Source organism: Centropristis striata, chromosome 13, assembly GCF_030273125.1.
Source record: "Centropristis striata isolate RG_2023a ecotype Rhode Island chromosome 13, C.striata_1.0, whole genome shotgun sequence".
Classification (NCBI taxonomy): Eukaryota; Metazoa; Chordata; class Actinopteri; order Perciformes; family Serranidae; genus Centropristis; species Centropristis striata.
Genome location: NC_081529.1, coordinates 37,209,775 through 37,223,366, shown reverse-complemented (window position 1 = coordinate 37,223,366; position 13,592 = coordinate 37,209,775). Strand labels below are relative to the sequence as shown.

Here is a 13,592-nt window from a genome sequence, read left to right as displayed (position 1 = left end):
TGTGTCTTTAAAGTTTTCTGAAATGTGATGTTTAAATATGCAGATGAGGTGTGAACTTAAATATATTCAAATAAATATTATGCTTCTATTTCCAGGACATAAATCTGAATATTGGAGAAATCAAATTTCACTGTTATTAATTTATTGTGTTGACAAATTTAATTTAAAGTTTTTGACTTTTATCATTTCATAAATCAGGAAATCCTGAAGATAAATATAAGACGACATCTGGTTTTCAAATAAGAAAATGACTCTGGATTGTGAAGGTAATGTCTTTATTCCTCTTTAAAACAGAATCAGATTTACATTTGTTAGAAGCTGCTGTTCTCGTGAGTCTTTAAACCTTTATTGAGATCAATCACGACAGACATTAGCAGCTACAAGACGCTGCTCCAAAAAAAACTGGATTCAAGAGAAAATCACTGTTCAGCCCTGAGATCATTACACTGTTTATAAGAAGAAAACATTTGAGACATTAAAGAAACAATCAGAGAATCAAATGTTAAAGAAAGTGAAGCTTCATCCAACATTCAGACCACAGGACAGGAAGTCGTCTCCGTCCTACAGAACACACAGAGACGCTGAGGAACCAGAGAACAAGACCATAAACCCAGGATAAAGAGGTTCAGTGAATGTGGTGTTGAAGGTGTGGAGGTGGATCAGTGAGTCAGAGGAGACTCTGTAGAAGGACAGAGAGCCAGCAGGACAGTCCACATACACTCCTACTCTACCAGAGGAGGAGGAGGAGGAGGAGGAGGAGGAGAACAAGGAGGAGGAGGAGGAGGAGGAGGAGGAGGAGGAGAACAAGGAGGAGGAGGAGGAGGAGAGGTCTGTTCTAATGTTATTGTGCCTGACAGAGTAACCATCATTAGAGCACCACAGTCTCCAGGACTGATCATTTCTTCCAAACCCACAGTCTTTACTGCCTCCTTTCCTGCTGATTCCTCTGTAACTCACTGCTACATCAACATGTCCTCTCCACTCGACCTCCCAGTAACAGCGACCAGTCAGACCATCTCTACACAGCAGCTGATAACAGGAGTCAAATCTCTCTGGATGATCAGGATATGACTGATCCTCTTCAACATGTGTCACCTTCCTGTTGTTCTCAGACAGTTTGAGGTATCTGTTTACTGTGTTTGTGTCCAGTGTGAGTTGACAGAAATCTGATGGAGAGAAAAAGACACAACACAGCAGCAGTTTATCATCAGACACATCTGAAGGGTTTATTCCTTCTTTGTGTCCTCATGTTGTTCATTTCTATAAAGTTTAATGATGACACATGTTGATAAATATCATAACTATTAACTTTGTATTTAAAGCTGTTTGTCTTCATTAGTCAAATGTAATCCACACTTACACTTCCTCACACCAGGTGTTAACCTGTGCTCTCCACCATGGTCCACCCTGGAGGAAGAAACACAGTCAGAATGATTTTCTATCCAACATGAGTCCTAACTGCTGTTCAACATGAAGCAGAGCTCCTCAGTTTGTCAGTGTGACAGAGAAACAGGCTGAAACTCTTCAAAAAGATAATGTGATGTATAAATATTAAGAGCTCAGTCACCACTGAACTGTCCTCCCTCATAATAAAACACCATGGCCCTCATTTATCAAATGACCGTATAACAGAAAGTGAGCGTAAAGTGGGCGTAAGATCATTTCTACAAGCCTCGGCATTTATCAATGTGGACGTGAGCGGAGGGTACGATCAGATGTCAGTCTGCTCTCAGCTCGTGTACGTAAATTTGAGTCAGCGTGAAGTCGACACGTCTGAGTCTGAGAACTGATATGAGACTGTTGTATCGATGCCTGGAGCTGATAAAACTCTGTGCTGTTTTGATTTTTTAATGGTGACAAAGCAAAACATGTTTAGACTTCATCATTCATCATTTATCATGAAAACAATCCAAAATAAATTCACCCTGCGATCGTGAAATTCTTCTTCGTATTTCTGTTAAATGTCTATTTCCTCCTGTTGTTATTTGTCACGGTGCACTTTGTAAATAAAGCTGACTTAAATTCTGGACTCAGTGGTCTGGACCCAGTGGCCTGGACCTAGCGGTCTGGACCCAGTGGTCTGGACCAAGGTTATAATAGTTTTGGATTTTTCATTAGTTTTAGTTTTAATTTCGTTGTGAATTTTTGTTTTCAAATTCAGTTAGTTTTAGTTAGTTTTTAGAGTGAGTTTTCTAGTTTTAGTTTAGTTTTTAGTTTTTGAAAATGCTTAGTTTTAGTTTAGTTTTTATTAGTTTTAATGTTAGTTTTAGTTTTTTTGTAATGGGCTATGTGTTGGGTGCCAGATTCAAAGTGGTCATAATACATTTTGCCTTTATTTCCTTTGGTTTATCATCTCAGCCCCAATAAGGTTATTAACTGTTTTGAATTTTGGTTCTAGTGTAAACATCCCAGTCTCAGTAAACATATTCACCATGTGTTGCATGTTCAAATAGAAACACTGAATTATGAATGAAAAAAGTTGACAAAAACGAAAACTAAGGACATTTCCACTATAATTTTAGTTAATTTTAGTTAGTTTTGTAACCACGAAATACAGTTTCAGTTAGTTATCGTTTTTTTAAAAACTCTAGTTTTTATTTTTATTTCAGTTAACGAAAATGTTTTTTCAATTCTAGTTTTCGTTATTTTGTTAGTTTTCGTTAACTATAATAACCTTGGTCTGGACCCAGCGGTCTGGACCCAGTGGTTTGGCCCAGCGGTCTGGACCAGTTTTCTGGACTCAGTGGTTTGGACCAGTGGTCTGGACCAGTGGTTTGGATAAGTGGTTTGGACCAGTGGTGTGGACCAGTGGTCTGGACTCAGTGGTCTGGACCAGTGGTCCAGACCCAGTGGTCTGGACCCAGTGGTTTGGACCAGTGGTATGGACCAGTTTTCTGGACTCAGTGGTTTGGACCAGTGGTCTGGACCCAGTGTGGGGTCTTTTGCTCTGTTTCTTGGCCTTGGACCTGTGTCATCAGTGTGGCTGCTGCTGGTGTACGTGGTATGTTGTGTCTTCAGGCATCATTGAGGCAACTAGGGATTGGGATTGAAAAGGAGGGAGAGAAGGGAGAAACCCCGGGTGGCAGCCATCTTTTCTCTCTGTTAATGCGCTGGGCTCGGATCACTGACTCTCTGATGGTAAACTGAACTAATCTTTTTCAATTTCGTTCATTTTAACTAGTGCAGCGCTGTAGCCCTCTTGAGGCCAATGTAAGAAAAAAGTGCGGTTCTCAAACACTGAAGGCAACACGATTTGCTTCAGTTGACAAAGTATAATGTCACAACCAATTCAAACCATGTGGAAACCAGGGACTGTACAGTACTGGGACCACTGGGATGCTGATCAGCATTGTTATGTATTGTGAACAAACCATTTAGATTCTCTACAGTGACTAGGTAGCTGTCACGTGACAAAAGAACAGAAGAGCGATCGGTATGAATCCCCGATGATGAACGAACCACTGTGCTTACTGCTCATCCCACAGCCATGTGGCTGAGCCTCAACAGCTGTCACGGGACAAATGAATGAGAGACTCAAACTTGAAGACGCATAGTTGAGTCACAAACGAATTATTAGGGGCACGGGGCAATCGCACCAAGCACTATTGTTATACTGTGGATTTTTTCTTCTTCCTCTTCCGGACAAAATTCCGTCCCGCTACTAGTATATAATTTGTCAAATTATATATCAAAACGTGCAGTTTGATCGGGATCGGTGTGCTATTACTTTTCTCTACGGAATACGAAAACTGAAAAATTTTGCATTGAAGTGAATGGGACAGCCGATAAAAAATGAGCGAAAAAGAACAATAATTGGAGATTTTCAAACGTCTACTTCTCCGGCATAATTTCACTTAGAGACTCCATTTAAACTTTAAACAGTTGACACAAGTCTTGGTGTCTTAATCCACGTTTCGATAGGTCATATAGTTTTTTATCAATTCCTGTTCAATGACCATGATCATTTTTGGAGAATGTTCATGTCACAGTGTGACATCATCGCCAGAGTGTAGAGGGAGAGAAAAAATTGTCAAAAAATAAATTTGAAAACTGCGCTCCAGGCCGCAAATTCCACTCTACAGAAATAATTTATACATAGAAACGTAGGAAAATTTGTTCAATCCTCTGGTAAAGCTGTCAGAGTTATAGTTTGGGCGTAGGATGCACAGATGCGCCACCAACACGCACCAACAGCCTCATTGGGTCCCATATTAAAAACGCTGGAAGATTTCTGTAGAAAAGCATATTTAAGATCGCTCTTACAAAGCTATTTCTTAATTTTTTTCACAAAAAACATATGTAGCTGTTCAGGAAGAACTCAGGACGCTCAAATGAAGTCGGATCAATGATAGGTATTATGGTTTTGCCAAAAATGCTTTCTGTTCGAGGCCAGAAATTCCAGTCTGTCCACCTCTGCTGCTGTCACTGTGGTGGAACATTCTACAGCAGCAGTTAATTCCTTTGATTGCTCTGCTCGACCCCAAAGCCTTTCATCCATCTCTCACAGAAAGAGAGAACCAGACACACACACACACACAGACACACACACACACACACACACACACACACACACACACACACACAGGTCACTTTATGTGATTACAGTTACAGATATATATGCCTCCCATGATCTATAACCGGGTAATTCTGTAGAGGTGTATGAAATGAGATTGCTATAAATAAAGCAGACTGTTTTCTTTTGGGGTGCCCTTACCATGAGAGATACTATAGGGTGAGTCCTCAATTCAGGCCCCAGGGAACCTAGAGTGAATGAAGTGCTGACCTTACCCTAAAGTAGAGGAACTGTGAATTTCTTGGGATACCAAACTGGGACATCAGATCAGGAAAATCTTAAATTGAGTTTTGACATAAGATATCTCCCAATGACCAGATGCCATGTTGAGCCCACAGTTGTGAAATGAAGGGTTCGCCACCTGTATATAAATGTGTAAATTTCTCCCAATGCTGCGTTTATCGGTGTGTGAATGAATTCCCAATGGTGGCAGGTGGCACCAGTGTGCCCTGGTAGCCTCAGGCACCAGTATGAATGTGTGTGTGAATGGGTGAATGAGTGTAGTGTGTAGTGTAAAGCTCTTTGGATAAAAGCGCTATATAATTGCACCCCATTTACCATTTACCAAATAAGGGAGTGTTTATGCCATTTTGATTTGTAGTCCACATATTTCTCTAGATTCATCATAGTTTTTGTATATGATACTATTGGTCCAAATTCTGAATAACACTTCTTATAAAAAAAAATAAAAAAATCCGGAATGTGCTTCATGGTGGAGCAGCATAGTTTGGTAGCTCTCTGATTTTGCTCAAATTTGCTAAGTTTGTATGTATTTTTATAATATTTTTGATGGATACTTCTGTGGAGAGATGAGTTTATTAAAGAGAGGAGGTTTTTTCATTGAAACGGAGCAAGTCTGGAGGACACCATCACCCTATTCCAGCTGAGTTGAAGAGGTGTTTTCGAGGTTGCCGTGCTGGTGCAAAAGTAAGGCTCGGAAATGGAGACATAAGCCTTTTCTGCCATCAGTCATCATGGGGAATGTCAACTGGAGATATTGGTGAACACTCAGGAAGTATACCGTGAGTGTAGTCTCTTGTGTTTTACGGAAACGTGGTTGAATCAAAACATCTCAGACTCCAATATGGATCTACCTGGTTTCACTCTCGTAAGATCAGACAGAGATGCTAAAGCTAGTGGCAAGAAAAAAGGTGGGGGCTTGGCTTTATTTGTGAACCAGAGATGGTGCAGTCCTGCACATGTTACTGTCAAGGAGAAGATGTTCTGTCCAGACATTGAATTATTGGCAGTTAGTATGAGACCATATTATGTACCAAGAGAGTTCAGTCATATCATAACAATACTTGTATACATTCCACCCAAGGCAACTGCTGAAGTTCCATGTGAAGTTCTAATTGACCTCGTTGCTAGGATACAGACTAAACACCCAGAAGCATTCTTGATAATATCAGGATACTTCAACCATGTTTCCCTCTCCTCCCACCTGACTGGATTTACACAGTTTGTCATACCTACAAGGACTGTACGCTGCTTCCACAATAACAACCCTTGGATTACTAGTGATTTAAAGGCAATCCTCAATGAGAAGAAGGCAGCTTTAGAGATGATGAAGCACGGCTCAAACAAGTACAAAATAAATTGAAGAAGAGACTAAAGATGGCAAAGGTGGAAAAGAAGAAGAAACTGGAGAGAAATCTACAGAACAGCAAAATCCGTGAAATGTGGAGAGGAATCAACACCATCTCTGATTACAACAACAAGAAAAGACAGCCAGTGGCGGGTGATGTATAAAGAGCTGATGAACTCAACCTGTTCTTCAACAGATTCAATGCAGCGGCCTCACCCAATTCAAATGTTGATTCTCTTCCTCCTCCTCCTCCTCCTCCTCTTCTTCTATATGTGTACATCTCCAAAGCAGCATCCACCCCCCCTTACACCTGAGCCTCCACCCTTGTCCGTCACAGAGATGGGGGTGAGGTTGGAACTGGAAAGACTTTGCTCTGGGAAGGCAGAGATGGTGTGTGTCCAAGGCTGCTCAAAGACTGTGCTGCCCAACTGTGTCAACCTCTCCACAAGATCTTCAATCTTAGTCTACAGTTGGGGCATGTGCCGGCACTGTGGAAAATTTCCTGTGTTGTGCCGGTACCGAAACTAAAATGTCCAGCTGAACTTAATGACTACAGACCAGAAGCCCTCACTTCTCACATCATGAAGACCTTGGAGCGGCTGATTCGATGCCTACTGAGAGCTGAAGTCAAAGACAAACTCGACCCCCTGCAGTCTGCATACAAACAACACATGGGAGTGAATGATGCTGTCCTCTACATGCTTCAACATGCCCTTGCTCATCTGGAGGACTCTGAGTCCTACCACATGTAGAAGTACTCGGACGACATTGCTATTGTGGTGTGTATCAGGAATGGACAGGAATCTGAATATAGGGATCTGATAAAAGTCTTCAGTGACTGGAATCACAAGAACTATCTCATCCTGAACAACTCAAAGACTAAGGAAATTATCATATATTTCCATAGGTTCAAGCCCCCCCTTCAGCCAGTGAATACCTGTGGGGTGGACATGGAGGTGGTGCCAAGTTCTAAGTATCAAGGTGTATACCTGGATATTAGGATGGACTGGTCACTAAACAAAGATGCTCTCTACAAAAAGGGGCAGAGCCGCCTCTTTTTCTTCTTGAAGCTCAGATCTCTTGACATCTGTAGTAAGATGCTGCAGATGTTTTATCAGTCTGTGGTGGTAGTGTGTTGTTTTATGCTGCAGTCTGCTGGGGAGGCAGTGCCGAGTGAGTGCTGAGATCCCTCAAAGTAAACCAAAAGCATTGCAGGGTATTGCAGGCCGAACTTGATCCCCTTCTCAAAAAAATGTGATTCTACCCTCTTGTAGGTGCTGGGTTTGGCCGCCAGCAGAGCTCAGATTTGGGAAAATAAGGATTTTCTTGCTCTCATAAAAGAGTTGGCACTTATTTATTGCCAGTTGAAAGACACGCTCTCTCTCCTGAAAGTGGTGGAAGCAGAGAATAAATGGCTGCAAGGGTGTGTTGAGGCTCGGTTTAGGCATCAGCGCTCTGTGGCATCTTTCCAGCTCCGGGGGTTTTGAGAGGCTTTCGTCATACAGCACCTTGACCAAAGGTTCAGACATGAACTTCAGTCGACATTGTCCCTGCTCGCTGTCCTCCACAACTCCGAGGACCCTGAGATTCAAACGCCTCTGCCTATTTTCATACCCGTCCAACATGTCCCTTAAACCGCTGTTTTCCTTCGTGAGGTCCCGCACGGTGGCCTTCAGCTCTGCCATGGAGGTTTCCAGCTCGGGTGGTCTGTGAGTGTGTCCTCCACTTTGTTAAAACGAACTTAGTACGACTCAACTTGGAGTTTAACAACTTCCAATGTTGTCTGAATCCGCAAAAGTGATGTCTTGATTAGGTTTGTCAGCTCTTCTGGGATGTTAATCTGGTTGTTTTCAAGCTCAGTCACCAACATGGCTAGCGTTAGCTGCTCTCCCGCCATTGTGCGCATCCCTCTTCAGTGCTTCTGGTTGAAGTTTTGTCTTTTCTGCCTTTGTCCGACATCTCGAACGGGAGTTTAGCAGAGGGAGGTCGTCGATGTCAGTTTATGCACACTTTACAGGTGTAAATTTAGAAATAAAACGGACTTTGCTCGGGAGCTCTCCTCTGCATGTCTACCCTAACACACCATCAACGGAAGCCCTCCATTAACTTTGGTTTTAATAAAAAAAACTGACTTCACTTGAGAATTCTACATAAAAAAATGATTTTATTTCCAGGTGAAAATTACAGCAACACTTTTAAAGTTAACAGACAATGACATAAAGTTTTCTGTTTGGTTTCTGTTTCTGACAGAAGAGTTCATCACACATGATTCATTCAAGGACCATAGGAAATCTGACTAATAATGTTGTTTTTACAGTCTCTGGATATGATTTGGGGTATTTTGGCTTGTCAAAGCTGCCAGGGGTTTTGTGGATCAAAGGGTTCATGATTTAATGAGATTGCTTCTCTGTTATGATGCATATGAGAAATAAAGCTGGACTACAGTGGTAGCTGTAACTGGAACCCAAACAGTGAAGGAATACCCTTGGAGCAAACAATATATACAATAGAACAGCTTTTTATATATATATATTTCATTAAAATCATAATGATGTTTTTATGTTTAATGCTAACTGTTTTTACTTTTGATTTTGATTTTTCAAGGTTTTTCTAAATTTAGTATTTAAATGAAGACGTTTACGGTAAAACTGCTGTATGATATTTTATTTTCTGCCAATTGTTTTGTTTGACCTTATTGTACTGTGTCCATACCTGAGAATGTCTGTCTGTCTGTCCATACCTGAGAGTGTCTGTCTGTCTGTCTGTCTGTCTGTCTGTCCATACCTAAGAGTGTCCAGTCTGCAGCGTGGATCCTCTAGCAGCTTCACTCCTGAGTCTCCTGGATGATTGTAGCTCAGGTCCAGCTCTCTCAGATGGGAGGGGTTGGACCTCAGAGCTGAGGCCAGAGAAGAACAGCCTTCCTCTGAGATCAGACAGCCTGACAGACTGGAATTACGGAGATAACATAAATACAGGGTTTAAGAACACTATCTCAGCAGGAAAACACGACAGAAGTTGCCCATCTTCACTAACATGAAGATAACATGAGATACATTTAAATTGGACTTAAAGGATTTAAATTATCAACTGTGAATGATAATGAATACTGACCTGAGGGTTTTCAGTTCACAAAGTGGACTCTTCAGTCCATCAGACAGAAGCTTCACTCCTGAATCCTGCAGGTCATTGTTACTCAGGTCCAGGTCTCTCAGACTAGAGGACTGGGAGCTGAGGACTGAGGACAGAGCTTCACAGCTTCTCTCTGAGAGCTTACAGCCAGTTAACCTGGAGAGGAAAAAAGATGAACATCAGATAATTATTTAATTGTCTTGAATTACAGAAAGCATGTTTCATGTTGTTCATATAGCCACTCACAGAGCTTTGTTGGAGGCTTTGACCACTGGCAGCAGCCTCAGAAGAGCCTCCTCTGAAGCAGAGTATTTCTTCAGGTCAAACACGTCCAGATCTGTTTCTGATGACAGTAAGATGAAGACCAGAGCTGACCACTGAGCAGGAGACAGTTTATCTGAAGAGAGACTTCCTGATCTCAGGGACTGTTGGATCTCCTCCACTAGAGAACGATCATTCAGTTCATTCAGACAGTGGAACAGGTTGATGCTTCTCTCTGCAGACAGATTCTTCCTGAGCTTCTTCTTGATGTACTGGACTGTTTTCTGATTTGTCTCTGAGCTGCTTCCTGTCTGTGTCAGCAGATCTCGTAGGAGGTTCTGATTGGTCTCCAGAGAAAGACCCAGGAGGAAGCGGAGGAACAAGTCCAGGTGTCCATTTGGACTCTGTAAGGCCTTGTCCACTGCACTCTGGTAGAGATGTTTTAGTTTAGGTTTGTCTCCGACGACTTTGGACCACCATCTTGCTTCTGCCATCAGATTGACTCCAGACTCGATGAAGGTCAGATGGACATGAAGAGCAGCCAGAAACTCCTGAACACTCAGATGGATGAAGCAGAACACCCTGCCCTCGTACAGTTCACTCTCCTCTCTAAAGACCTGTGTGAACACTCCTGAGTATACTGAGGCTGCTGTGATATCGATGTCACACTCTGTCAGGTCTGAGTCATAGAAGATCAGGTTTCCTTTCTGCAGCTGATCAAAAGCCAGTTTTCCCAGAGATTCAATCATCTTCCTGCTCTCTGGACTCCAGTGTGGATCTCTCTCAAATTTTCCATGATACTTGACGTTTGTCCGTTTGGACTGAACCACCAGGAAGTGGATGTACATCTCAGTCAAGGTCTTGGGCAGCTCTCCTCCCTCTCTGGTTTTCAACAGCTTCTCCAGAACTTTAGCAGAGATCCAGCAGAAGATTGGGATGTGGCACATGATGTGGAGGCTTCGTGATGTCTTGATGTGGGAGATGATTCTGCCGGCCTGCTCCTCATCTCTGAATCTCTTCCTGAAGTACTCCTCCTTCTGAGGGTCAGTGAACCCTCTGACCTCTGTCACCATGTCAAGACAGTCAACAGGGATCTGATTGGCTGCTGCAGGTCGTGCGGTTATCCAGAGGCGAGCAGAGGGAAGCAGTTGCCCCCTGATGAGGTTTGTCAGCAGCACATCCACTGAGGTGGACTCTGTGACATCAGTCAGGACCTCAGAGCTGAAGAAGTCCAGAGGAAGTCGACACTCATCCAGACCGTCAAAGATCAACACAACGTGGAACTCTTCAAACCTGCAGATTCCTGCTGCTTTGATTTCAGGAAAGAAGTGATGAATAAGTTCCACCAAGCTGAACTTTCTCTCTTTCAGTACATTCAGCTCTCTAAAAGTGAATGGAAATGTGAAGTGGATGTCCTGGTTGGTTTTGTCTTCAGCCCAGTCCAGAGTGAACTTCTGTGTTAAGACTGTTTTCCCAATGCCAGCCACTCCCTTTGTCAGCACTCTTCTTACTTGTTTATCTCTTCCAGGTGAGGCTTTAAAGATGTCTTCTTGTCTGATTGTTGTTTCTGGTCTGTCTGGTTTCCTGGATGCTGTTTCAATCTGTCTGACCTCATGTTGATCATTGATCTCTGCAGTTTCTTCCTTTAAGATGTAGATCTCTGTGTAGATCTGATTCAGAAGAGTCTGGTTTCCTTTTTTAGTGATCCCCTCAAACACAGACTGGAGCTTCTTTTGTAATTTGGATTTGATTTTTCTCTGGCACTCAGCAAGAATCTCTGAATGAAGAGAACAATGAAACCAATGAGGGGTTGTTACAGTGAATGAGAGTCATGAACTCGAACCTTCTAACAAGTGTTCACATTTGTTCATGTATGAAATCTGTTCAGCTCGATTGATAACTACAGTAGGTCCTGAAAAGGTGAAACCAGAGACCAGTCCAGATCGAGTCCAGTCGAGGGAAGTAATATTGTCCAAACAAACATACAGACTTAAGTGTGTGCACATTTAAAACAGCTAGAATCAACCAAAAATAGGATTGTCTGCCTTTGGTTCATCATTTTTGTTCTCTGAGAGACTTTAATTTTCTTTCTCTGCTGGTTATGTTTTTTGTTGCTTGTTCTATAATCCAAAGTGCAACACAACAAACGTGTCTATATTTGTAGATCAGAGAGACGTTAACTGCACACCTCATGTTTGCTAAAGTCTCTGTAATCTACAACTTCAATCTTTGTTACGTCCATTTTTAGAATAATAATGATTCTGACTTACCTTCAGGTTCGAAGGAGGTGTTTGATAATTTCTTCACTAGTTCATTCTGGTTTATCTTCACTAAAACTTTTCTGGTCACTTTAATCGTGTTTATACTGTAGGTCTGAAACATCTGATCTATGGTTTTCATGCGGTTTGCATCCTCCAGTCGACTCTTTGGGATTGCTTGGAGGCCTTCCAGCGCCCCCTGCAGGAACCACTTGAATTTTTCAAAGTCCTCAGCTCCCAAATCTTCTAAAGTTCTGAAGAGGACCTCTTGAGGTGTCGCCATTTTTTCTCCCTGGAAAGATCCAAAAAATGCCAAAAAGAAATTGTCAACTTAAAAATATAGATTGAGTTATGATGAAGACAGTTTTATAAGTCCCCAGAGCCACGCCCACTTACACTGCACCCGACACTTTTGCTGCTCCTTCACGTCAAAAGAAGCCAGCTGAGGTGGTTTGGGCATCTGGTAAGGATCCTTCTGGTTGCCTCCCGTTAGAGGAGTTCTGGGCACGTCCAACTGGTAGGAGGCCCCGGGGAAGACCCAAAACACGGTGGAGGGATTATATCTCTCTCCTGGCCTGGAAACGCCTCGGGGTCCAGGAGGAGCTGGACGTTGTGGCTGGGGAGAGGGACACCTGGAATGCCCTGATAGGACTGCTGCCCCTGCGACCCGGCCCCAGATGAGCAGATGAAAAGGGATGATTAATATCTGTCAAAATAAATGCCAGGCTTTATCTAAAATATATATTTTTTAAAACCACAGGAAGTCTTCATGTAAATAGAGAATCTGTCACCAAAGCAAAGAAAACAAAAATTCTCATTTACTTTACACAGAAGATACTGACTCAATGATAGTATCTGTCAGCTTTGTCAGGACACTAAACTGTACCGGACTAATGAGAGAGATCTGTTCATCTGACTTTGTATCATATGAAAGTTGTAGGTCAGAGGTCAGGTGGATGGTGGCTGTTCAAACCAAAAACAAGGTTTCAAGTCACTGTTGATGTTTTCCATTTTAACAGAGTGTCCAAACAGAACCATAAAAACATTTAACATTTGGAACAACTTAAACACCCTTCTCAAGGATTTTTTTGTTTTGTTTTCGCTGATTGAGTTGATGAATCTGGGAGGCTTCATATTCCTCTGGAATCAAATTAGCTGTTCTAACAGCAAATCAATAATAAATTATAAGTTTTAAACACAATTTTACATGGTTTACATATGAATATAAGCATCTCTGTATTATTTGTCTGTTATTTTCTTATATTGTTGCTACAGTCGTATCATATTTAATGTTATTTTGTGACTTTATCTTGGTGTGACTTTTGCACTTTAACCAGTATTGGATGATAAGGACGTCAGATAAAAGTTTCCATGATTTTATGGTTGAATTATTCGAGCCTTGAACCTTGATTCATAATGGCCCTCATTTATCAAACGAGCGTACGTCAGAAGGTGATTGATTGATTGATTATAATTCACAATAGAATATAATATAGATGATAAACAATATTTGAGTTGCTACAGCTCTCAGCCTTGTTAAATGATCAATAGAAACATTATCAGAGATTCCTTCCTGTATCATATTTTATGATATTTTATTACCTGTTAATCTCTAACCACCCACCAGCTTCAGACTCTGAACATCCATCACTGAGTGGCACTGGTTGTAAAAATGTTTGTCAGTTTGTGGTGACCTTTGATAGGACAATAAAACTTTTCCAACAGTAACACTAATGGCACACACAACTGACAAGAAAAACGTTTACAAACACAAAGTTAAAAC

At 41.8% G+C, this 13,592-nt stretch overlaps 1 protein-coding gene across 1 annotated transcript; it reads right to left on the bottom strand.

Moving 5' to 3' along the window:
- Positions 1-263: 263 nt before the first annotated feature.
- On the bottom strand, positions 264-12,092 carry LOC131983204 (NLR family CARD domain-containing protein 3-like). The gene is made up of 7 exons (XM_059347880.1): positions 11,822-12,092; positions 9,537-11,328; positions 9,273-9,446; positions 8,946-9,107; positions 1,361-1,407; positions 806-1,166; positions 264-727 (listed from the first exon to the last, which is right to left on the bottom strand). The coding sequence occupies exons 1-7, from the start codon at positions 12,090-12,092 to the stop codon at positions 562-564; spliced, it is 2,973 nt and encodes a 990-aa protein (XP_059203863.1). The 3' UTR covers positions 264-561.
- Positions 12,093-13,592: the final 1,500 nt, after the last annotated feature.

Excerpts from the sequence above, each read along its gene's own strand:
- LOC131983204 (XM_059347880.1), bottom strand. The coding sequence starts at position 12,092 with ATGGCGACACCTCAAGAGGTCCTCTTCAGAACTTTAGAAGATTTGGGA. Across the intron at positions 9,447-9,536 it reads AAAGCCTCCAACAAAGCTCT|GTTAACTGGCTGTAAGCTCT; the intron begins GTGAGTGGCTAT and ends TTTCCTCTCCAG. Across the intron at positions 1,408-8,945 it reads TGCAGACTGGACACTCTTAG|GGTGGACCATGGTGGAGAGC; the intron begins GTATGGACAGAC and ends TTCTTCCTCCAG.